Genomic DNA, 26625 nt, shown 5'->3' with positions numbered 1-26625 from the left:
AACTGCTCTAATGAGGTTTAATAGGAAAAGTATTGACAAGTGTTACGGAGAATCAGGAAAAATTAAAGTTCATTATATGGCCAAGCTGCGCACAATGGCTGATGCTCTCCGGTCTTCAAAGATGGACTCAGTAACATTTAGCAATGGGAGCAAAAAGAAGCTGAATGGAGATGCTGGAGGGGTCTTGAACATGTTGTAAGCTGGTTCACCTCTGAGGGGCTTCCTGGCAGACCCTGGTTGCGTTCGTACAGGTGTATCCTGGACAGATGGGAGCCCCAGTGGTCACAGTGAGTGTGGCTGTTGTTGTGCTGAGTTCACTAAGTGCAAATCAGGTGCTTGGCTCTGCCTTAGCACTGCACAAGTGCAGTAGTTGCTTATTTTTGTAGGGCATGGGCACGGACAACTTTCTTCTGCTCAGATTATAATGCATAGATGCTCCTGTCCATCTCCCAGAACCTGCAGGACATATGTAAAGCTGCTGCAAAGGAAATATGCAGGTGAGGAAAATTTGAGAGCTAGATCAGAGACATAATGAAAAACAGATTGAAAAATCCACTGATGTTTGTGCAGAGGCAAGATGCAAAGGAGACAAAAATCAATGAGAAGTTTAATGTTCTGCATAACTGTAGTAAAAGCCATCACAGTAAAGTCAGCAGAGAAGGAAAACGTGAAGTTTTAAGCACTGTACGGAGAACCAAGCAGTGACTTGGGCAATGAGGTTTTGGAGGTATGGCTGGCAGCAACACGTCTGTAACCTGCACTCCTCAGGGATGCGGTGATGAGCACGTGGGGCTACGGAGGAGTCCTCAACGTGATGTGAGAGAAGAAAGTAAGCTCGATGCAAGCCACACCAAATGAAAAATGAACGATGGTGTGACTGTGGTACAGTAGGGACAAAGTAAATGGTATGCAGGGATTTTGGAAAAGCAGGCATGCCTGGATTACAGGTCACACAGAAGGCACAGAACTACTCAGTGCAGGTGAAAGCTGAAACCTACCTGTACAAATTGTTTAGGTAACAGATAAGCCAACACACCTAACCCAAATAATTCATGGAATAGGGAAAACAGCCTTATGGACTCACTAGTTTCTTTAGGCTGAAAGTTTCCTTAGTCCTCATCCATGGAATGCAACAGCTGTACTTGGCTACCAAAAACTTAAATGTAGAGGGAAGGAAGCAGCAGAAAGAAACCAAGATACAGCTTGGAGGGCACAGAGCCAAGGTGGCAGCAGTGAGTGGGGTTTGATACAAGTCCTCCAGGGAACCCCAGGACTTTCCTGTGAAAGCCGCCTTGAGCCAGGGCCAAAGGCTTCAACAAAGGAGAGACTTCTGCTCCTGATACATTTTCTTTTTCTTTTTTCTTTTATTTTTTCTTCTCAGAAGAAAAAGAGGACTGGTAACTGATCTAAGATTAAAGGTACAGTGTTGCAATTCGAGGGTATTATGTCAGTTCTGAGAGATCAGGCTATGAATTAGAATGAAATAACTAAGTTCAGAGGCATTACTAGAAAACCCATTAATAGAAAACCCAGAAATAATCCTGATAAACCCATGAACGTTTGCCAAGCAAAGGAAATTCCCCAGTGTGTATGAAAACGTAGAGACAGCAGGCAGTGGTCTGAGCATGATAAAAAATTAAAACCATTACAAGCCAGAGACCTGGGGCAGTGTGTCCTGTGGAGCTAAAAGACTGATCCCCAGGGAGCTGCAATGCAAGCCAGGCAGCGGCCCTGTTTGGAAGGGTAAATTTTTACCTCTTTTGAAAAGAGGTAAAAATGTGTAACAGATGATGCTATTTTGCAGTCAGGTGTGTGGTGTGCGCCAGGAGAGGAGGGACAACATGGAGGAATCCTTCACGGAGGGAGGTGATACCGCTGCAGCAGGGGATCATCAGCCTGAAAGGGGAATTGAGCTCCTGTTGAGCTGGATGCTGCGCGTGAGGCAGTGTGAAGCTGGGCATACTGAAAGAGAATCTCAGCCAGGGGAAGGTAAACAGACGAAATTCAGGGTTAGAGCTGTACATTTATCCCTGCTGAGGGAAGAAGTGAACTCAGTGTATGTAACAAGTTGGGAATAGCACATAGTTGTTAAGACGTTAAAAGACTGTATCTTGCAAAAGGAAAGCAAAGCGATTGCTGTGTTTGGGGAGAAAGGAGATCACTCAACAATTCAGCAAAAAGTATCCAGAGAACCCAATTTTGTTGTATTTTCCCCAGAGGCTGAAAGACATGGTCAGTAGGCTCACTGCTCTGCGAAGCGAAGCACTTGGGGCTTAGAGCATGGTCCTCAAGCACATGGGGAAGATATAGCACCGGGGTCTGGTTACAGCCCGAGGAGTTTCCGGTGATAGGGAGGGGATTGAGGCTCATGTGAGCTGTGAGTTTGGGGTTTTGCTTTGTTTATATACATATATAATAATACAGCTATAGGCATGATCCAGTGGTAGTTTTGATACAGTATTTTAGATTTCTTTTTTTCTCCCAAATTAACTCAAAATCAATACAGTGAGGTATCAGCACAGCACATTGAAGTTAGCAGCCTCACAACATGCCTGTCTCAAGAGACAGGAAGAACAGAGAAACTGGATTGAAGATGCTGGGAGCTGTTTGTCTAACCTAACTTGTGCCATGGTCGTCTGAGGAGCACTGCTGTCCAACCGTGTCTGCTGGACTTGAGGTGTTACTCCTGGTGGAATTCAGGAAACCAAAGAAGAATTTGCTAAAGTAACCAAAGGCTGAAGGTAAGTTGGTGAAAGCAACATTTAGAAAGCATTTGCAGGTAGGTTTCATGTCACAGAAATTGGTGACCCTTGCCTTCCCTTATACAGTCTGACCCTGTACAGCAAGCCAACATAAAATAGCATATAAAAATGACACATAACTGGCTTTGGAGCCAGGCGAAGGCAGCATGGGCAGGTACCTTCTGAAGTCAGCAATAGGGCTGGCTCTGCTCAAGCTGGTGAGGCTTCTGGGGTCTCGCATTTATTTGCCCAGTCACAGCACCAAAAGGGCAGGAGCTGTTGTTATCTTCTTGTGCAAAGCAAGCTAAGCATTAATGTGCTCAAGCAGACAGAAAATCACCCTGTTAATCCGTGAGAAAGGTTTGGTCTTAGCTAAACTGACCTTCTGAATGTGTGGGGGAATCGGACAGGTTCTCACCAGAAGATCTTGTCCTCTTAAGCAAATGCTGTAAATTGCAAAATCCCTTCCAGGCTCTTACTCAGTTTGGTGAAGGCAACCCTTGAAAAAAATATAGTTACGCACTTTTCATTGACATCTTGGGCATGGGAATTGCTGCCCAGCACTCCTTGGAGATGTCATGTCCTACAAGCCACGTGGCCTGACACCACTGTCCCATACAGACACCCTCAGCCCACCTCCGCAGGGACTGCGGCATTTGCAGAGGGAGGATGAGAAGAGCCAAGGGAGAGAAGACACAAATATCTCTATGGCCAAATCCAAACTAGGCCTGTGGCCATCCCTGCTTGCCAGTGAGGCAAACCCTGGCAGCACCTAGAGCCTTGCCCCAGATAGTTTCCAGCTGGGCATGCAGCTCTCATAAAATTCTTTGATATGAGCAGTCTTTGATATGGGGAAAACCTACCAGAAGTACTAAGTGATGGGGGTGGTGGTGAGGGAATGAGCCCGGAGAAGGAGATGAAGGCAGGTCCCTTTGATCTCCGACTGGATTGCCTGCTAGGACTGCCTGCCAGGTATTGCTGTCTACACTCTTAGATCCCTGCAAGTGAATCTTCCAATTTTTTATTTTTTATTTATTTCCTTTTTAGCCTGATTTGAGTCACCAAATGGCTGTTGACTTGTAGTGTGTGTAGCAGCTGGTCATGCAAGGAGCCCCCCCCGGCAGGTGATCCACCAGCCAGGGCCTGGCCACCAGTGGGCCATGGGCGGGCCTGGGTTTGCACAAGGGCTTTGCCAGGCCTACGCTGGTCTTCATGTCCTGTGTCCCGAGCCCAGACTTGTGGCTGGGACAATTCTTGAATGAAGTGTGTGGTCAATCCCAGAGCTATGTTGCTGTGGTGTTTGGGGAATTTTGCCTCTAGCTGCAGCCAGTGTTCACAAGTCCCGTTAAACCTGAATAACCACAATCCCTGACTCTGCTTCAAAAGCAGCAGGTGAAGAGGATGATTCCCAAAGCTTTAGTGAGGTAAATTTGTCTCTTCACAATACTGCTTATGCAGTGGGATTTTTTAGGTTAAGATGAGGATGGCTCTATGGATTGTGTATCTTAGCGTCTCCTCTTAGTGCTCAGTACCTTCACACCCTTCTGCTGTAGGCACTGAAAAGCTCGTGAGGATGCATTTACAAATACTGGCTCTTGCAGGGAGGTTTCGGCATGTGAAGCTCCCTCTCCTCACTCACCACCAGCCAGTGGCTGCCAGGTCACATCTGCGCTAGAAGTCACGTTTGATTAGCTCAAGTCGTACTTTGAAATCTGTTTAATTATGCTGGTACAAAACCATTGGTGGATGCTCTTCTATCTGCTTTAATCAAAGCCTGAAATTCATTGATATTCTTTTGGAAATCTGAGTTTGTTCTAGTGTCCACATGGGTTTGCGATTGGTTTCAATAAATAGAATAAAATCCAGATTTTGCTTAAATCATCACAAACTTTAATGCAAACAGGGCCTGAGTGAGATTGAAAATCCCCTCGGTTCCTCTGCCTTTCCCTCCCGTCTGATACTCGACCCTTTCTGCATACTGCAGCTCGCTGCAAACCAGTCTGCAGGTTCTCCAGTATCCACTCTTTTCCTGAAACAACCAACCTACTTTGAGTTTAGCAGCCTCTCCCCTGCCCCTGACTGGCTCCTGTGCTTCCAATCAGGCACAGAGGAAACATTTAAACACGCAGCCCCTCTGCCTTGCCTCCCTGGCTCTGCTCAGAGCAGGAACCAGCCATGCAACTCAGCCCAGGTAAGGCCACGCTTCACGATCCGCATTGCTGCCATGTTACGTTTAACAGATTTTACCTCGAAGCGCCTTGATTTATTACTCTTATTATTAATATTTTTTTTTACCTCCTTGCTGCACAAAGTAGGGAGAGAGTCAAACATGCCCGTGCCCGGGGGGCAGCAGGCAAGGGGAGAGTAACCCACGGCCTTGTGCTGCTTTGTGAACAACTCTGGACATGGCAGCGCATCCCGAGCACTGGGCTTGCCATGGACTGACAAAACTGTCATAGCAAAGCCACAAGGGCAGGTGGCTCCTACAAAACCCCTTTCCCTTTGCCTTTTCCACAGGCTGTTAAATTACCACGATGCCTGAGTGTAATTTCCTGGCTGTTCCCTGTGCCCATGAATTACCCAATGTGGCATGCTGGATCCTTAGCTGCAGGACAGTTTTTCCAGTTGTTTGTTTTGAAAGCTCTTAAGAGCAATATACTATCAGCTGAGGTTTCTAATTAACTCTGAATAGCTAGGCTGCTGCCACTCAAGTATAATTCTCATTAGCATCTCAGCTAACAAGCTTCAGTGTTTGCCCTCCTAATTAGCTTCTAGTTATAAGTCTTCCCCTATCCTAAGATGTGCTGTTGTTAATTGCAGTTCCAATTGCTTTTACAGCAAACTCCCTAGAGACTGCTAATACTGCTGTTTTATATAGCCTGATGCAGATCAATATCTGGGATACTTAGGACCGTGGGCTCTTTATTCTCCCGTGTGTCTATATGGTATGCTCATGCAAAGAGGAGGGGGCAGAGCCTCAGCTTTTAAAATAAACGAGGAAATATTTTTTCTTTTAGACAGGTGGTGCAATCTCAAAATGAGTCTGCTTAAAGCAAAGTACAACTTCCACAGCTAACGCTGCATGAATCGCTTTCCAATTCTTTGGTGCAGCTCTCCGCACAACTGCTTATTTTCCATGCCCACGGGTTTCTAGGCGTTTGCCAGTGCCCCATTGAAGCAGAGTTTAAAAAGCAAGTGTACTTGTCTGTTGCCCAGACAGAGCGTACCTAAGGTTAGCTATTCCTTCTAGCTGCTGGCTTCAGGATGGTATTTCTGTGGAATGCTCTTAGCATGGTTTAATGTATGCCTGTGAGTTGAATTAACTCCTTAGTCCCTGCAGCCAGGGAGTACTTAGAGCACTCTTAGTGGAATCAGACCACTGTGGCTATGTAGCAAAGGCTGATTTGCTCGCTGGAGCAGGGTATGGTTGTACAAGTTTCCGCTAGAGCGGGATGAAACATGCAGATGAGGAAAGGTAAGTCTTACAGGTTTCACAAAACACCTGAAGTTGCCAATTTCTTGTCCCACGGTAGTAAATCTGTTCTATGCAGACTTTCAAATCACACATTTGCTTCTCAAAGAGGGGAAAACATTTTGCTCAGCTTGTGAAGCTTCACTAGCAGGCTTCTCCTTCAGACGTGTCCAGAGCCCTTCTGTTATCGCTTCCTTTTTCTCAGCTGAAATCCACTTTTTCTCAGGGTTCTGAAACTGGGTCAAGTAATCTGATCACTTGTATTCAGCTCTGGATAGGATAAGAAAAGGGCAGCACTGAAATCAAATACTGAATTTTAGCACAGGATGCGATAACTGCTTCCTGCTTTTCTTTATCTACATTGACAGGTAAGGTCTTGAAGTTACTGATGCGCACTAACTTTGAAGATAAAGATGAATTGTTTTTTTTTTTTTTTTTTAGTGATCATCACTAATCCTGTGATGCTTCCCAAGAACCAACTCTGGTTCTAGAGGACCGACCTGTTCAGGAGTGTTTGTGCAGCCTAGCAGAGTCCCCTTAAAGCAACATACAGATGTGAGGAGCTGCCCAGTCAGATCCAACCACAGTATCAGGTTTTTAGAAAGTGTGTAGTTCTACTAATGAATGTGCTTTGGTTCATAACCCATGGAAACATGGCCTGCTCACATTAATAGCAATGGATTTAATTAGTCCTAGGTCTTTAAAATCTGATTGCTTTAGAAAAAAGTGTAAGCACTGAGATCGACCTAAGGTAACTGAACAAGTTGAAAGGGTGGGAGTATGTTTGCATAATGACAGCTGCATGTTTGCATGGATTTGTTAATTTAAAATTTAATCGGTCAAAAATTAGTCATTAGGGTTTTTAAGCTGGAAAAAAGTCATCAGAATTTAGAACAGAGCCCTTTATGAGAAGCTGATTTCCTTGGTCTGACTGCTGACATCCAGTTAATGTGTTGGAAAATGGAAGTAATGATGGTGAGCAAATCTCAATGTTTAAATACATTTCAGTTACATATCAAAGAGGCATATTTAAGTGAACTATTTAACCTCTTTTATCTGCAAAACTGAATTCCAAATCACAAGTATGCCATTCACTGTGCCATACTTTAATATTCACAGTTGCAGATGGGAGCCTAAAGTGAAGCACACTCTTAGGACAGAACTTTTTAGAATCTTAAAGTAGAACTTAAGTTTTTGTTTGGAGAAAAAAAATGTTAAGTGGGTGGATCTGCAGTTTAAGTATTAAACACAGATTAAAGAAAGAAATTATTCAAAGGGAGCAGAAAGAAGAATTTGGAACATAGGGTTCTGATAATAAAACAGAGAAAGATGCAAAGTACCTAAGTGAAAGCTGGTGGATATAAAATCCTTGTCCAGCTATGGAGGGTCTCTACCCTCAAAAAGGAAAAATGGACCGACCCCTTTTTAGATCAAAATTATGCGAATGCCTCCACTGTGTCACTGGGAGTCATCTGACATGAATTTGCAAGTCCTGCAGTGCAAGGGAAGTATTGACCACTTTGTCGAGTTGGGGTATTATGTTTTGTGCTTCTTAGAAGGCCCAACCTATGAGGGCTTCAGCGCTCTTTATGCCCAGAGTAAAAAGCTCCAAAGAAGACTCAAGCTTGGGCTGTAGCAGCAACTTTTGCCAATTTTAAAATAAATAAAACTAAGTACGGAGGGCTTCCTGTTATCTCTGTCTTCTTTAGCATGGTTTGCCTTAAGTGTTTTTTGTCATCAAACCAGTTTATATAGTGCTGGGTTATTGCCAAATTTGTCACAAAGTATTTTTCTTAATGTGACTGTAAGCTAAATTGGTGTCATGATCTTTTTGTTAGGCAAGCAATAAATTATACCCTGGGATAGATAAATGGTGATAAAGTACCATCTCTGCTGACAGTGTAGAAAGAATAATGTTGAAATAACTCATAAATACACTGATTGAGTAGGTTCCTCTATAGATTGTGTAGAGCCCTGACTCTCTCCAGTTAAGTAAGTGTTTGTGAGACTTTTGAATCTGAAAATGGAGAGTATTTCGTAGCCCTGATTCGTTTTTTTCTGATGAATCTGTGATCCAGGCCATTTCTTACAGCAGAACAGCCTTTCTGCGTAGAGAGGGCATCCCCTTAATTATTTATACTATACATACCAGGTGTGCTGATTATGAAATTTCCCTTGAGGCTCCAGAAGGAAATGAAATCCTAATAAATGCATGAGATAGTGGAACAATGCTAGAATCTCCTGGATGAAAATCAGTCATCTGTGTCAGTGATTCTCCTTACAGTGTCTTTTTTTTTTTTTTTTTTTTTTATAAGAATAATAAAAAATTACAGAATCTAATCTTCTTAGACTTGTCATCCAATCTATAACGGAGGTGTCAAGAAATTGTCCTTCCAGGGAACTCCAGTGCTTTTGTGGGAAACAGAAAAAATAAGGTTAGGGGAATACATTTCTTATCTCAGAGAGATGTGGAGGTGGGTGTGTTGATGGTGGTGGTGAGTGTGCTCATAATTAGCATTATTGCAGAGTGGTGACTGAAACATGGTCCTAAAAACACCTGGAAAATTCTCTGTGTCAGAACACAGGCTGAGAAAATCAGAGGACTCTGTTTTGGAATGATGAGCTCCTGTTGTCTTGTTGAGCTCTTGTTGTCCTGTTTTATTTGGAAGAGAGAACTGTATTTGTTTGAGATGCGTGTTTTCAAGAGTGTATTCAATGAACTCCAAGGGAAGAAGGCCCTTGACGAAAAGGAGAAATAGCAATGGCAGTAATGGTAGTGTTAGAGGAGTAGGAGACTGAACTTGATGTAAGGGACAACAGTGAAAGTGATGGATCAGAGTGAAACAGCTTGCCTAATAGGAAAAAGTACTCATTTTAACCCAGAGTAATGTGACTTGACCAGGACAAACATAATTTTCTCGGCTCCAGCAAACGAAAAAAATCTGCTCAATGAAATTTAATCCTAAGGTGTGGAATGCTTCTCACCATTTTGTAGTTAAAAGGAACAGCTAAAACAGTGAGATACTTGCAGAGAACATGAAGCCAGTAAGAAGACGTCACATGAGCTCAAGGAAGCATGTATCTTTCTTCTGTGAAAAGGCTTAGGCAGAACTCTCTGAAAAGCTGGTATTGTTACATGGACGAGCAGAAAGATGTTAGAAGTCAAAAGACATCTTTCAGAAATTGGAGGTCATGTTTGAACAGCGGAAATAGAAAAGAGCATACATCCTGTCAAGTTAAAAAGGCAAGTTAAACAAGGCCATTAAATCAATTTTGAGGAACAACTTGCCAAACTCTCAGAAACAATAAGAAACCCCCCTTCAAATACATGAGGAGTAGGAAGCCTGTCAATCTGTAGGCTTAATAAGTGATTGCAGAGTAATAAGAACACTCAAAGAACATAGAGTTGTTATGGAAAGGCTAAATAAATCTTTGCTTTGCTGTTCATTATAAAGGATCTTAGAGGGAGTTCTCTTCTGGAGCATTTTGGTAGCTGAAAGAGTCTAAAGAACTGTTTTAATTTGAAGTGTCAGCAGAACAGGTTTAGAACAAACTGATAAAATGCATAATGCTATAGATAAAAATAGGTGGTATCCATGGTAGCCACCCAAGAGTCCCAAATGTGGAGTTGTCAAACAGTTTTGTTTGATATGAATTAAATAATTGCTGTGGCAAGTGAAGGTGGCAAATGTGATGTCTAAGGAGCTGTTTACAGTGGTGAATCTAACGTTCCTCAGGCAAGTTTATCTAAACTAAAATGAAGACTTGAATTTGCGGAGTAAATATGATATGTTAGGTAAATGTCAAAATGGATTTTGTAGAAGGAAGCTGTCATGAATCTGTGTATTTTGAAGCCCAGCAGCCCATGGGTAGAGGTGATTCAGTTGATAAGGTATGGTTGGACTAGCAAGTCCTTCACTAATGTCTGTCAAAACCCCTAAGTTCTCAAGGGTAAAATAAAAGGGAAAATGTTCCTGCAGTTTTGAACTGGTTATAGTTCTAATTGGCTGTAAATTTAAAAAACAAACAAACAAAAACAACAAAAAACAGCACCAGAGGGCAGGCACTGAATCATCAGTTTTCCAAATGCAGGGAAGTCACTAGCTACAAGAGTCCCTGTTGGTATCTTTACTGTTATCTACTAATGCTTTAGAAGAAAAGGAGAAATGTCAGACTTTACCTGCAAGAATATTTTAAGGGAGTCAAAATTAAAACTGTCCATGAAAATGACTGAATATTCTTTTCCATTTTCTCACCCAGTCTAGACCACTGCAAAGTAATGCATAAGTGGAAAAGAACTGTACCTATGCATCCATGGAGATGAAACCACTTAGGAAAAATAACTTTGTCATTGTGAAGTATCCTTGGAAAATATCAGTTCAATCATTCATAGTCATCAAGAAGATAAATAGGATGTTAAAGATTTCACAGAAAAAAAAAATAGTTTGTGTAAATCCATGGTAAACCCAAGTGTTGCACAGTGTGATAACTGCCTTGAATACAGCAGAAGCAGAAATGGTGCACAGAAAAGCTGCAAGAGTGGTCATAGATACCCGGTGGCTTCTGTACGAGAACTTAAACATAGGATTGGAAAGGACCCCTGAGGACACCGTGTTCAGTCATCTACTGCTGCTGGCACTGTCATACATTTTCATATATTTCTCAAATGCTGCTACAGAATCGTCTCTTCTGTCTGATTTGAATGCAATAAACTTGTTAAACTCTGCTCATGTTTATATCACCTGTAATCACTGGAAGAGAGGAATTAAATGATTCATGGTTAAGTTCTGTTATACAGTGAAATAACTATGCTGACAAAATTCCTCATCTAGATATAACTGGCTCTTTCTTTTGCTATATTAGTTTTCCTTACAGACTGCATTATTTAATTTTCCATGGTAAAAATCAAGTCTACACAAAGATGACTTGATCATAACTAGACCACTGTCTTTCTGAAGTGGGATATATTTTTAATTGAGGAAGTCTATTTTAAGTTGGCCAAAATTTGTAACAATCTATGAAGAAAAAAAAAAAAGTTTCTTCACTTTGACTGTTTGCTGCATGTTATTTTCTTGCTTGCCAGCTTCTCAAAATGAATCAAAAAGTAGTGGTAGATGCCTTCAGTGATTCGCCTAACCATTTTATGTCTGTACCATTAAAATAAACACATCACAGAGACTCCTCTGGGAGTCAGAGGAACTGTTGAGAAGGCTCATATCAGTCTCCAGCTGTGAGGCTATGAACATGTCAGAAGAGAGGAGCTGAGATACTGCCCCAATCCATGGAGAAGACTGTCAGGTTTGGCGTTTCATAGAATCATAGAGTTTCTTCTTTAAGCACACAGATTTATCTTAGGGATCCCCAGTCCCGGAAAAGTCATCTATTTAGATCAAATCAAATTTGGAGTTTGATGCATTAGTTTCAGAGGCCAAACTCATCTCCTTATGAACCACCCTATTTTCTATTTTCTGACTAGAGACTGGGGGTGCTGGCTTTCAGCATATTTTAAACTGAGTAGGTGCTGTGTTTTTATTGTTGTTGTTTGTTTGTTGTGTTATTTTTTAGCCTTAATTGGGAGTTTCTGGTCCTTAGGGCTCCTGAGGTCTGCAACCTGCACCAGATCTCGTGCACGTGTGAAGCATCTTGACTGAACTAGACAGAAGTATAGAGGGGATATTTCTTCAGATTTTGGCTGTAGTTCACTACCACAGATTTGACAGTCTCATTGCTGAAATGCATAGATGTCTCACCAAGAACATATCCCCTGAGAGAAGGAGCTTGGGTGTCTGAGGATGTAGGCTGTCATGAAGGTACAGGTTAATGGCTGTTGTAGCAGTGCAACTCAAGAGTGTAGATTTTATTATGTGATCTTTGCTTCACTCTTTGCTTTAGGAGAATGATGGTAGTGGATCTAAGAAAGCAGCTAATGCCAAAGGGTTAAGACTTAATGCTGAGCTCTAATGCAGTGCCACAGATGAAGAATATTGAATGTGAGATCTGAAAGAGGAGGAGTGCAATAGGCCAAGGATACCTTGTTTTGCATTGAATAAAGAGGTGGTGGTGGTGGTAGTATCTATGGGGCTGGATAGTAGGGCCTGTTGGAAGAGCACACAGTGTATTGGCATGTAGTATAATTAAGTTTTGGATATTTAATTAAATAATGTGGGTAGTTCAAGCAGGATTGACTAGTATTGCTCTCCAAATGGCAAAAGCAAGGCTAAACTTTGTAAGGCTTCCAAACCATTGCAAATGTTAAAAATAAAATAAAATAAAAATGGCTGTAGCAAGTCAGTGAAGATACAGCACATATGGTATTTCTCCTCTAGCCATCTAGAGCTTGGCTGGAAGGACCGTATGTTTGTGTCTTGTGCTCAGTGTTATTAAAATGTAGGATCCACTTTTTTATTTTTTTCCTTAGAAAAAAAAAAAATCTCCAAGGAATTTAATCTCTGTACTTTTGCCTAATACAAGTTTCCCAAACATTTTCAGATGCTATAGATTGCAGGATATTAAACTCCACCAGCAGGTGTCTTCAGCCTTGTGGGAATCCAGTTAGGAGGTTGTATTCTTTGGCAGAGATTTTTAAATTATCACCTTGTTAAGGTGAGTGGGAAATTCTGTCTAAAAATCACTGGTGTGGAACAATGTAGAATTTTATCTGTCACTTTCTTATTTTGTGGGAGGAGGTTTAGGGGCGCTTGCTGCTCAGTTTTAATGCTGTTGGATAAACTAATGACTATATTGCTGAGGTCAGTATGAAATCTAAGTCAAAATCTTGTGTCAGACTTTATTTTCCTGGAGGAAAGAGAGCTGATACCAATTCTGCAGCTCTTATGCACACCTAACTACAAAATTATCTTGACAAATGTCTAAAATGAATTGCAAATATTTCCATTTACCGAGCCTGCTCATTTATCCTTATTTAGAGCAAAATACCCCCTATTTCATCAAAAAGTGTCACTTTTCTACCACATAACTTCTATTTTTATCGTTAGTACATTTCAGTGAGTTTAAAATGTGCATGTTTTCTCAAATGGCTTACTCGCAGCTTCTAAATAAGTGCTATTTGTCCTTCCACTTTTTTCAAATACGTATTTAAAGAATTGGAAGAAACAACAAAATTTAAGAAAAACATGCTCAGAGTATTTAAAAACGCACGTATATACATGCTCTTTAATTGCAAACATATTATTTTATACCAATTAAACTTAGAATGAGCTGTTACTTTACAGTGCTAGTTTGTGATAAAAACATATTGGCTAACAGCTACTTTAAGAATTCCTGTAAGAAATCCTTTAGTTAACTTTTTTTGCAGCATCTCTCATCTAGTTGGAGGCTGAAGAAGGTACAGAAAGATAGACTAGGGTAAAACTATAGAAACTTTCAATACCTCATTGGACTACAGAATTTTGATCTGTTTAATGGTCAGGGAGCTTAGACTGTTTTTAACCTCATCTTAAACACTTGAAAATTCAGGGTTAAAAGCACTTTGGTGGTGATAGAAGAGATTTTAGTTTGATATTTTGATCCTAAATTATAAGTTTAGGACTCTGGTGGTTTCAAGAGGGTGACAATGACTTACAGCATTTGGACATCTGTCCCACCAGGTTTGTACAAGAGAAAAGCCTGAGTTTAATACAGAACACAAAAACGAGTGTCCAACCTGACAGCCCAGTGGTGTTTCCTTGTGTTAAGAGCACTACCTTACCATACACCCCCTAAAACTTGGTGCTGTGTGTCCTAAGGCTGCGATGTGCCCTTTCCTTTCCTTTGACCAAAACTCCAGCTTCACCTCCTCAATGTGCCCAAATCTGCCTGTCTCATGTAGAAGATTTGGCATCCTTGGAGCTCCTGCAGGAGCTCTAGAGCCAAGACTGACTGCCTTAGTCACTGATTTCCATTTGTCAGGCTGCTGGCACTTGATCCAACACCACTATTCTTGTCTCCGTGTTGCTGTCTAACAGCTTCCACCCTCTGGACAGTAGCCCCTGAGTTCCTGGTGCACCCGTGCTTGTTCCCAGTACTTCTCCTTTGAATCCTCTGCACTGGGGACTGCTAGGGCTGCGGGGTGCCCTTCTGCCCCCCATTCCCTGTGCCAGCTCTCATGCTGCATCCCGTGAGCAGCTCCCACACCGCGAGCTCCAAACCCGGCCGGGGGAGTCAAACCTGCCCTGTTGCTGAGGCCTCGGCTCACAGCCTTGTGCTCGCTGCTTAAGATACAAATAACTGGTGCAGTGGTTTTCGTATAATAACGTAATGGTTTTAATTCTTCTCTCAGAAGTGGTCGAACTTCGGTTTGGGTCCTCCTTCTCCTAAGGGATATTCAAATCCACCTGTCCCTTCCCAGGCTGTAGGCAACCTCTCAGCCCTTCCTATTGAAGTTGTGCCATGGTGCTGAGAGGATTCGCAGAGCCAGAGAGGAGAAGCAAGTGGGAGCCTGACTGCAGCCTACCGCTAGGGACCTCCCCTGAACGGAGGTGGGGAGCAGGTATCTGGCGCCATTCCATGGGCTGCTTACTGCACGCTTCGCGTTAAAACAGCACTGGATAAAAATCAAAACTGGCCCTGGAGGCAGAGTCCAAACCCAGCACCTCTCTCTCAGCAGGGAGAGGTTGCAACCACCTTGCCCTGGCGGCAGGTGCTGTTTTCATGCCACCCCAACCACTCCCTCTTCCTCCAGCCATGTCTTTAAATGAAAATCGGAGCAGCTGTTCTCTCGAACTGACGCTGGAGATGTGGTGAGGAGCGTTAGCCATGCTCACGACTTCCCAGTCTCAAGTGGGCTTCCACGCGCATGAGTGCTAAGAGGTTCAGCTCAGCCAAAATGGTGGGATCTCAGCATGGAGGAAGAAAACTTGAGGTACCTAAATACCTTCTGTTGGTGAAAAGTCTGTGTTCCTGTGGACTCTTATGCACCTAATCAGTTATTTTATTGGAGGAGGGGAAAAGTCACAGCTAATTCTGAATCTTAGACTTGGAAATAATTTCCCGTTATGATACTCTTCAGGTACCTCTGTGGCTTTGAGGATCTTGCCTTAAAGTGAATTAAGAACGTTTTTAATTTTGAGATGTGACTGAAGGACGTGCAAGGTTGACTTCAGATCTAGAGTGTCCAATTCTCTTTTGAAAATTACTTCAGTTTCACAGTCATTTAGAAGCTTTTGAAATTTTTTCTCTTGCTGTCTCTGGGTTCTCCTTGTGTAAATTAGAGATAACAGTACCTCCAGGATCCACCGCATTTACAAAATGATTTGTTATCCTTTGAAGGACAACATGCTGACCATTGAACATTAACTCACTAATGAAAGAGTTTGGCACATGAGAGAAAAGTCAGGAAAAAATATGTCCATTGGTGGATTGGGTGGTGATGAGATCTATTTTAGAGAGAGAACTTTTGCTGGCAGCAGTAAGATGTGTAGATGATGATGTTTGTTATATCATTTTGGCTTAAGGTGGGTGGGTAGCTTTCAGCATACAGGGATGAGGTAGTTGAAGTCTTAAGGCCCTATTCAAGTCATTTGTGGTGGGACTACACAATATAGGGAATATATTTGTCCACTCTGAAAGGCTAGTGTCTGCAAACTAAACCGAACCCTCCTCATCTAGACCTTTACAAAATAGCCTTGGCTAAGTGTGGCTGACCTTCCTCCTTGGTTGTTCAGAAATGTTTTCTCGCTCTGTTCCTCATTTCCCTCCCCACATGGCACCTTGTTCTGCCAAACTTTCTCTCCCTCAGATACAAAGTTCTGCTGTGGGTCGGTGATCTGCTGCGACGAGTCCTGCATTGACTTCAAGGCTCATGGAGGATCTTCTGTTCCTAGGACAGCAGGTACTGAAGGTTTTCTTCCATAACATAAAAACCTCCAAGCTATAAATATGCAGGTGTGGACTCCAGTTTCCCTGAGCCTGCACCTCTGTTCTGCTCCACCTCACAAAAGCAGGGCAAAGGAACAGGGGAGAGTATTTTGGGGCAGTTATTTCCAAGCATGGAGAAGTTGCTGTGTCGTCTTCTCTTCAGCTGGAGGAGGTCAAGGCTGTCACTGTCACAGTCCATTGCAAGGAGTTGCTTCACAGCCTTGTACTTTGCGAATAGGGGAGTCCACATCATAATATCTGCTTTCTGTGGTGATTGCTGATTTAGGTTTTTATATGGTTTAAGTGACTGGTGTTTTGTCCTTAAACCACATTTGCTTCCTTTTGACACACTGCCTCTGAGGTTGCTGCATGACTGGACCGTATCAGAGATGTTAGCTGGTAGATTGAGGGCTGTTAAAAGCTACAGGCTTTTAACATTTCTTCACGGTCTTGACATTCCAACATTTTTGTGTCATGTGGTAGACATGCCCTCCTACAGTCCTGTATTGGAACTCAATCTCTTTGTCTCCCCAGCCTTCTTTGTGCTGAATTTGCCAACAAGAATATTACTTAAAGAAAGATAAAATATTTTCTCTTTTTAGTGATTCTTATAAAAACTACAGCATGTAGAAAATCAACTTGTGGCACACAAAAATATTTTTGATTTTTGACAGTCTCAGATTTGTCCTAAGATGGTGCAGAGTCTGTAAGGACATGCAATATGCTTCTGAATTTTTGGAGGGAAAATATAATGCTCTTTTGCCTTCTGAGGGCTGTTCTGCATGTAGCATGCTTTCCCTGGGCTGTGCTGTGAGGCAATGGCCCGTTCCTCCTTCAGCTGTCCACTTCTCTCCTCACCCACGACTTGTTTTCCTGTTATAAAGCAGCCAGGTAAAATAATATATTTGTGTATATGTATATACACTCAAAATGTGTGTGTGTGTATGTATACAAGTTTGTGTGCCTATAAATAAATAGGCAGTGGCACAGATGTTGGGTCTCTGATGTTAATTAATGCTAGGCAAATGTAAACTAAAACGTTAATCAGAAATTTACTTACTGTTTTACCATGGTTTCATACAGAGTTGGGCATTTGGGAATGAAGGAGAACTGATTTTTAACATTTCTGTGTGCATTGCAATGTCAATATTATAACCTGTTAGTAAGCTGAAATGAAGCTGATTTTGCTTTCCCATATTGAAACATGTCAGAAGTAGTGGGAAATACCTGAATTATCTTAAAAGTGGAAGTGACTCCAAAAACTTTAAGACCAGTAACTCTTAACTTGCAATATCTTAAATGCTGAGACAGGAACTTGCATGTGTTGCCTGCCTGCAGCAGTTCTTGTTCATGAGATAAAAGTGATGAATGGAGGTAGAGTAGAATAGAGCACAATGTTTATAATATATTTACAGTAATGAGATGTATAAAATACTCCCCAAATATTCCCAGTATTGATCGTGACCAGTCTTAGGGATTTTCTTTTACCTCACAGTAGAAGAATCTGCAGGAAGAAGCTGAAAATGTTTATTTCTGTCAAAGGAAACACTAGTAAGGTTATATCTGATTCTGCTTTCAGGGCTCTGAATTATATTACTGAAAAAACTGTCTGGTAAAGACATTCCAAGGGGTATTTTCTGTTACTTCAAAACCTTTTTTTGACCGTTCTTTCGGCTTCTGTCTCTGATTAAATGATTCCTTAACACTGCAGAAAAAGCTCTTTTTTTTTTTTTTTTTTTTTTTTTTTTTTTTTTTTTTTTTTTTTTTCCTCGGGGTTTGACATGACCTAGCACTATGGCTTTTACCCGGGGGCTAGGGGGAGTCTGGACGTCAGCTATAGTTATCTGATAGCTCTGTACGATACCCAGAGAGGCACTGTATGGATCAGAGGTCAGGAAAGAAAGGAGCTGCAGATTGGCTGATGAAAGAGTTTGGTTGTTGTGGCAGCAGGTTATAGCAGGGATCAACGTGAGTTATGGTGGCTGCATTTTGGTAGGGCAATGTGGTGTCCTCCAGGTTTCAGGTGATAGTGAAGATCAGAGAGTTAGTCAGGAGTATTTCATGTCACATAGAACAGCTCATGTCAGACTTGCTGGTTTGTGTTCAGAAAGGCAGGATAATATTTTGGAAAACATTTACTATTGTGTTTTTGCTGGACTGGTTTTTAGAGGTGGAAGAAATAGCTGGGGTTTGTGTTTTCCCTTGTACCGTGGATGTCCCAATGCCTCATCTAGGTGCGTGTTGGGTCATCCAGCCACTCCAGCTCGTGTGTTCAATGGTCCTGCTGGATGAGCACTTCACTGAAGTTCTTCATAATGTATTCACAAAAAGTGATAAAATACTCTGTAAGAGGCCTCAAGGAATGATTAGTTAAATCTTCAATTATTTCCCACTGAGACTTGATGAGAAATCATTTGAAAAGTTAGGCGTGAGCTTTAATATAATCTGCCTGTCCAGGTGTCATGAAGCACTGGGTGCAGAAAGGGAAGATGTTGCATCTAGGGGAAACCATGACATTTGGATTGAATATTTTAGATTGCTTTCTATTATGCATTTTTGGTCTGCTTGAGAGAGGCTTCAGCCACTGGAATATTGCTATGGGGCATTAAAGACAGTATGGGGAAAAAGACAGCATAAACAATATGTTCAAGCATGCAAACCATCACTGTTAGGTTCAAGCTGCTGTAAATTAGAAGAGAAGAATATTTTCATTTATACAGCTTGTGAGATGCTGACAAGAAGCAGTCCATGCTTGGTCTGCCCTTGGTTGGGAAGGTTTACAGATCAGGCTGTTGAGCTCTTTTTAAATCCCCAGCAAAATAGGAGCTAAAGCCAGTCCAAGTAGTTTTTACTAACCATTTTTACAGCGAGGTGGGGGGAGAAGGAGACTGACTTCCTTAAGTCCTTTTGAGCTGGCTGATTACTTCTAGTAAACAGCTGCACAAGAGTGCCTCCCGTGGGAAATGCACTATTATTTTCTGTTTGCACAGTAAATGAAAAACACTGGCCACTTTTATAATTTAAGAGAATGAGATATTGCCTTGTGAGTTGGATTGGTTTTCTCTAAATTGTTTAGTCTTGCATCTCTATCAGATGGTGGTTCGTTACTGTTTTGGTTAAAAGTATCTTTGGCCCTACAGTCATTAAAGCTATTTTATATAACCAAATAATCCCAGCCTTCTGAGCAATTGAAGATTTGCTTAGAAGATGAGGATCCAAAAGAGCTCCTTCTGGCTATGCAGAAATCTGTCAACTGAATGTTTCGGGATGAAACAAAATAAGAATCCCCCAGTGCCATTCACATCTGCCACAGAATCCCTTCGGACAACTTGTCTGCACTTGCGTCTTCAGACTGTATGTCTCCTACATCTGTGCGGTTTTGGGTTCCATACGGTTTAGGTTCCCCTCCCTTGAAACATCTGGGTTAGGCTTCTCATTTGTGCTGGGTGTGAACAACTCCTGTGGAGCTTGGCTGGAAATAGGGAGACTGCACTACTGAAAGCTGGCTCTAGCACCTCAGTTTTGTTACTATTCACAATAGTATTTGGAGTTGCTTTGCTGCCAAAAACGTCATCTGAGTGCTCACTAATCTGATACAGACGACAGTGTCCATTTAGTCCATAATTTAAAGTAATCTTGCTGATTCACTTGCATGATCTGCTCAGCAGAGGAATGAGTGGTGGTAGGTCCTTCCATCACTGCTTTTGGTGGTATCAGCTTTGCTTGCCTGTGCCTCTGAATACCCAAATCACCGTGGGTATGTATATGCAAGCAAATCGCGTTCTTTTGCAGATCTGTACTTACTCAAGGCATATCCTCCAGTTTGCAGCACTGAATACTGTGTTGATTGCAGACCGTCAGGGAGGATTTTAAAATCACTGATGGCATTGGACAGCTGGTGTAGGAGGTAGAAAACTTTGCATCCAGAAGTGGTTTGTGGGTGTGAGTTTGTTCAGCAGAGCTATGGAAGAAGACAGAATGACGTCCTCAGACTGTAAGTCGTAAGACTGGCCAGAATACTCCTGGGTGCAACTGCTAGAAAATATTTCTTTGATCCATGGGCTGATGGGTTTGCTGGCACCATTTCACTGAGGCCGAGGGAGGAAGTGAGTACGCCGTCCTTTGTTTAGTGATAGCTGAAACAATAGAAGCTGATACACAAATCGGAGGAGCATGTTAAGGCTGGAATATAAACCGAGCCCTGGTGGCTGGAGAGTGATTGGAGTGGAGCCGCATGTGGTAAAGAGCAGAGAGCCACAAAGAAGGAAAACAGCTGGAAAAAGCCAGGAGTCAATGGGGAACGTGCAAGCAATTGCAGTTCAGGCTTATGGAGAAGGCAGCAAGAGGAGACGTGGTGTACCTGGGCAGAAGGCTGGCTGGCAGGGTGCAAGAGGGTGCAAGAGGGTGACATGACCACTCCAGGATTTCCAGGGAGTGAGACTGGAACATCCTAGAGAAATTAGCTGACAGATTTTAATGTCTTCTCCTTATGGAGCTGCTCACAAGACTCCAAACACTGGTAAGCTGCTCAGAAGGGCCAACATCATACGTGTATTGCGATAAATATTTCAGCATGGAGATGTCTCATCGTCCTGCCTATCACACGATGCGAGAGCTAGCATTTAAGTTCCTAATATTGTGTTTGTCTTGGAGATGCTTCTCATTGTGTTGGGAGCTGAAGAATTTGCGTAGATCATCTGAAATAAGGCAGAAGTCATCCCTGGGGGAAGCATTTGCAAATGCAGACCGTACAGGGCTGCCTTCACAGGCCATGTGGCTGCATGGGTTGTGGGATGACATGGAAGCACGTGCTCCTGCTGGAAACCACAGGTGTTTCCACCAGGCATAGCAGCTTCTCCATGTAGCTCCTTGATGGGGAACTAACCTCTCCTGAAGGAGAGCGCAGTGCTGGGAGTAAAGTCAAGACCTTCCCAAGATGCTTCCAGTTGGGTCCCTTGAAATCCAGATGCATTTCCTGTGACAGGACAGCACGAGCCTTTGAGATGACTGGCACTGCTTGTTAGCCTGTCCCAGGCATGGCAGCTGCCTTTTGTAAGATCTCTGCTTCCAGTAGCAGCCAGATCAGCCAACAAACTCTTTGGCTATCACAGTTGTGCTGGTGAATTTGGTTTTACTTATCTTTTTGGCAGCTCTTGGATCAGGATGTATTTTATGAGTATTGTCTGAACTTTATGGGTTGAAACATTTTCCTAGGATTTCCATTCCTGAAGCTGCCTTGCAATAATACCCAAAACACCACTTACATTTTAGTATTTAAATCTTTTATGAGCTGATATGGAAATCTCCTGTGCCCTAAATATTTTATCTGAAAGATTTAATTTTTTTTTTTTTATTCTTTAATCCTGTAAACCTTCCTCCACAGGGTTGGGTAGCTGAGCAAAACTTTGCAAGGGGAAAATAACTACGGGTAGCCTGCGGTCCCCAAGCAGCAACACAGGAGAGCTGGAGACACTCCTGTGTTCCTTGACTTGGCATACATCTGTGATTTTATGCTTTTTATTTTCAGAACCTGGGGCTGAGAGCCTCCCTGTGCTCCGCTCCCATCGCAGGCTTTGGCAGGGAGTCAGGAGGACGGCGGGGGGATGCAGACGGCAGCTAGGTGGATGCAGCAGGCTGCCAAGCCGGTAGCAAGCCCTGAGCAGTGAGGCTGGGCTTCTGGCAGGGGATTGCCAGCAACTTGCTCTGCAGTTTCTCCAAGGCCAGTGGTTGCTGGAAAAGGGCCCAAACCGCCCTCCAGTCTGGAAGAGCAGCAAGCTAGAACCCATTTATTCAACACAGCTGTAGTGCTCGCGACCAAAAGCTTGCTTAGCTGGAATCCTGTGCAAGTCCCAAATGCACTTGGCCAATTCTCATCTGTTTGAACCCGGGGGATGAGCATCTTTCTAAGGGATTGATAACCTCCCGAAGTATTTATTTAACTATTGCTGCCTTTTGTGCTTCTGTTAGCAAGGGATTACAACTGCAGCATTAAGTCTTGCTGGGGCAGACAGGAGGCTGTGGGCAACAGAATCAGGGGCAAACCTACTGCCATCATCTGCTTTTTCATGGCATGGCTGGTTTTCTGTTGAGCTGCAGAAATGTCACTCAGCACAAGGCAGAGGACAGACTTCTGTGTAACAGGGCTTTTAAATTTTTTTTTTTTTGCCTTTTTTTTTTTTTTTTTTTTTTTTTCCCCTCTGCAAAATATCTCAGATCCAAACTGAGGTAGATTAAGTTCTACATCTAAGTTGAACCGTTTAGAACAAATTATCAGAGGAATTTACTTCGGAAATAAAAAATATTTGCACAGTATTTTAGGAGCAGTTTTTAATGCCCTAGACACTTGCCAGCATGTAGCATGCTAAAATGTGCTAGAAACCAAACATGGTCCGGAGGGCTTATTGACTAACCCTTGAATGTAAGAAGGACCAAGATCTTCTCTTTCAAGGGAGATTCAGGAAATTGGGAACTATGTGATTTTTCTTTGTAATCTCATTTGTTGCTTCCTTTTCAGAAAAGGAGTGTGTGTCTGTTACTACATATTGCAGGATTGCTCCATATGCTAAGAACTTGCAAATGGTTTCTTAAGAGTAAGCAAACCTTGGAAATGCTCTGCTTGCTATAAATTGAACTGGGAGTATGACACACACAGAACTGCTGTCTTTGCTCCCTGTACTATATAACTAAATTTTAAAGGATATTGCCTGTCTCTCCCTCTATGCATGAACATTTAGGAACATGCATGGCTGTTAATCCATCTAGTCTGGCATCTGCCTCTGTATATTATCAGTGACAGGTATTTTGGTAGTAGTTGTTTTTAGTATACAACCTGGACATTTTTCCAGGTTGTATACTGTGTGTGTGTATATATATATATATACAGTTGTACACTGTGTGTGTGTATATATATATGTATGGGAATTTTTCCCCTTATAGGGTCTGAAACCTGAGTGTTTTTGTCCCTGCTAAACTTTAAAAAGAAAACAAAATCTTAGTACTGTAGTTCTTCATCTAATTCCTTCCAACATACCAGTCTATACATGGTTTCTCCAAGCAGTGGGATCCTTGGGTTCCCTTCAGTCTATGTTTCTTTTAAATCTCGATGTAATTCCAGTTCTCCCCCTTGTCTGTGCTAATGCTTCCTGGTCTGACTGGTGTCACAGCAAAAACCCTGCTGAAGCCCCATCTCCCACCTTCTCTGTGTTCACCTCTCTCCATCCTTCTGTCTCTGACTGAAGATCGGTGCAAAGATGGCTTCCATGGTTACAACTAAAATAGGCAAAGGAGATTATTTTTGGTCAGAATCTGCCAGTTCAGCAAGATCAAAATGTTTTTGGGAAATGTTCTGATTGCAGTGAAATTCAAGCGAGATGTGGCCTATCAAAATGAAATCAAAGACCTCTCCAGCTTCCTCCTTCTTCCCTGTACCTTCTCAGACCATGAGCATCTTGGGCTGCCCTCAGGGAAACCTGCCACACAGACCCATAGCAGGGCATTTGCTTGGAAATGTTCATTTTTCCTGTTCTTTTGTTGTAAGTTTTAAATAATCAAAATCTGCTCTGTGAAGCAGGCTTGCATTCCTCAGCCCTGTATGCCTTCCCCTCAGCCAGCTTTCTCCATTCCTGTTGTCAGACTTCTTTGCAGGCGTTAAACATTTATTTCAGATGTACGTAAAAGCTATTCAACCATGGGGTGGCCTTTGCTCTGTAATAGACTGCTGTCACTTGTCCCTCCTCGTCTGTCCTGTTCCTACTCTTTTGTTTCCCTTGTGGTGTGTCCTAGTTAGCTTGTAGAAAGGGACTGTGCGACATGTACTGTAATTCCTCAGTCTGAATAAATGATTTTTGTCTTCGTAACATGACTCCATGAAGTTTGGATAGCTTTTCGCTTCCTTTAAAAACAGCGTCATGTTGTTCCCCTGTTAAACTTCCCTGACAGGTATTAGGACAGCTTAAACTGTGGTTTGTGTGTAGCTTTACAACGCTGACCTGATGGCTTTTTGTTCACAAGCCTTATGTTTTTCCTAAGATTCTGATCCCCTACAAACCCACACGACTCCATCACCCAAGGTGACTGCCTGAGTGAAGGGAGCATGGACCTTGTGAGATCCCAAACCTCACACAGCTGCCTGCAAGGCTCTTCCCTACCTGGTTTCCAGCACTCTCCAGAGCAATGGCTTTCCTTCCATGGACCTGCTGTTCTAATGGAGGTGAAAAGAAGGTAGTTTAGTTTATCCTCCATGATCACCTGTCCCTGCCTGTCCCCTCTGGCCAAGCTTGGCAGAAGCAGTGGAAGAGCATTTCTTCTCTCACTACATTTATCCCTTTCTGCACATTGCAGTGTGCAGTGATCAGAGACACAAAGGACATCATTTTCAGTAAACATCTCTAAAGGTGGGCATTTTAGCCCTGAGAATGGCAAAATGTGGGGAAGGTGTCACCCTCCCAACATGTGCAGACAGCTTTTTTTTTGAGCTTAAAACACAGTATCCCACTGCAATGCAAACACCAAATGCCTTTGTTTTTAAACAGATGCATACTTTTATACCCGTTTAAACAGTTATCGCGTGTGTCTGCACTGAGGTAACCAGAGGATGAACATATGCTCTGCAGTGACCATCCTGCTTCAAGTTTTGTTTACTGCCCATGTGTGTTGCTCTCCTGCTGGGCTGGACTGGAGGGTTGCGTGGAGCAGGGACGAGCCTGATCCTTGGGCAACCTTGCTTTCAGTAGGGAGCAAACAGATTCAATCAATTTCTGATGGTCTTTTACAGGGATCTTCTCCTTCCAACATCACTGCTCAAAGGCTCTGAGCCTAAATGGCCTAAAATGGTGCTTTCTTCCAATGGTGCTAAAACTGGGACTAGTCTTGGCCGAGGACTTATGTGAACCCAAAGTAATGTACTTCCATTTCTGAAATCCAGATAGGCAGCTACCTTTGTCAGCACCTCTGTAGAGGCAGCCATCCATCTGGATTTCAGAAATAAGTTGTAGAAATGTCTTGGGCTGCAATGGAATAAATTCCTACTTGCCACGGGGTGCTGCCCGCCTTCTGCTACCACAATCCCTAACAGCAGGATCAGACACGCTCTCGTGTAATCACTGTTTAATGACTTAGAATTTGTGGGTTGAGCCCTGGTAATTGACTGACTATAACTGTTACCTCCCTGTGAATGCAAGGGAAAAACTCCCTACCCCAGAACTTGGCGAAAGGAAGTTTTATTTGGCATGCATTAGTCCACACTTGCAAAGCTGAAGGCTGTATACGCAGTCAGCACAGATCACTTGAAATATAGTCAACAGATATGTTAGGATTAGAGGAGTTTGTCTGATCTCTGTGATAGAAACATCTATAGGAGAACTTCATTAGATCTGTATCTGCAAATTAGAAATCCTTCTGCCTGCTTGGGGTTTGTTAATGTGGTGGTAAAATTAGCTAAGATTTCAGAGGTCTGGCTAAGAGGTTTATTCCAACTAGAAGAACAATGCTTCTGACCAAAAGCTAGCAGTCTGTGATTGTTTCTAGCCCCTACTTCTGAGCTAAGGTACTACTGGATGTGCCACTCCTACAGGCTCCACCAAGACCACCTCTCTGTATCATCACACGTCCACTGTTTGATTCCTTCTTAGCACTGTGGCAATAAGCAAGCTACTTGAGTCCATCCCTCCTAGGGATGAATACCTGGCTTTGTTCATACTGGAATTATTTTTCTTCCTCACCTCTTGCTGTTTTTTTCTGAAACACTTTTGTCCCTGTGATCACTTGGCAGAAAACAGGGGAACAGAGAGGGAGATGGTGACTGAGTGCCCTCACATTAGGATCACAATTAACAGAGCTTCTGTCTGACCTGTCTCAAGTTGTATTTGCACCATTACGCACTTGGAGTCCCAATATTCTCCAATGTTGTCTTTCAGATCACCATGAAAGGTGGGAATGCTGTGAGAGCTATTATTCAAGCTGATATATAAAGATCGCAAAAAAGATAAGGTGTTTAGAGAGACGATATAAAGAACAGGTTTGTGAGAGGATCATTAAATTCATGCTCTGCTGAGTTCTTAGGAACAGGAGCGTGTTGAAAAGAGGGGCAAGAGGGACATCCTCAGGTCCACCGAGGTGGGTGTTTGTAGGAGTATCTTCTACACTTGTCGATGCAGCACCCATCAGAGGAGGGATTGGGCTGAGCCAGAGAGTAAAGAAAGCTTTCTCCTACAGATGGAAATTATCTACAGAGGAGTACTCAGGAACTGAGTATACTGAGTATGCTATGTATTTCAGTGGCTTCCAAGAGGAAATACATCCTTACTGAGGAGAGCAGTAAAAGCTTCAGCTGCTTGTAGGGCACTTAATGCCACACTGATCCTCAGTCACCAGGAGGTTGATGCTGGAGGACTCTGCCATCAGTGGAGACATGCAGGTGGGCCACATGAGGGGTGCTGGTGCCAGGTGCATCTCTGCCCTGGGTTTGGTGGAGGTGCAGCTCATCCAGCCAGCAGTTTTCTGCATTTGGTGACCAGCCAGTTTTGAGGTAGATGACTAATCTTACCTGGATGGTGGGTT

At 42.8% G+C, this 26625-nt stretch overlaps 1 protein-coding gene across 4 annotated transcripts in view; it reads left to right on the top strand.

The window, feature by feature from the left end:
- The first annotated feature begins 1811 nt into the window (after positions 1–1811).
- Positions 1812–26625, top strand: part of MSANTD1 (Myb/SANT DNA binding domain containing 1) — a 49186-nt gene continuing 24372 nt past the window's right edge. The window contains exons 1-2 of one of the 4 annotated variants that reach the window (XM_035324934.1): positions 1812–1989; positions 15950–16042. In XM_035324934.1, coding sequence (XP_035180825.1) covers positions 1842–1989; positions 15950–16042 — 241 coding nt within the window. In that variant the 5' untranslated portion in view covers positions 1812–1841. Of the gene's footprint in view, positions 1990–4874; positions 4933–6185; positions 6217–12759; positions 12817–15949; positions 16043–26625 lie in introns of those variants that run through there. The other 3 variants (XM_035324935.1, XM_035324936.1, XM_035324938.1) reach the window with 3 other exon arrangements.

The sequence above is a fragment of the Oxyura jamaicensis genome, chromosome 4 (genome assembly GCF_011077185.1).
Source record: "Oxyura jamaicensis isolate SHBP4307 breed ruddy duck chromosome 4, BPBGC_Ojam_1.0, whole genome shotgun sequence".
Taxonomy (NCBI): Eukaryota; Metazoa; Chordata; class Aves; order Anseriformes; family Anatidae; genus Oxyura; species Oxyura jamaicensis.
Note: the sequence above shows the minus strand (reverse complement) of the source record. Positions and strands in the feature narration are given on the sequence as shown.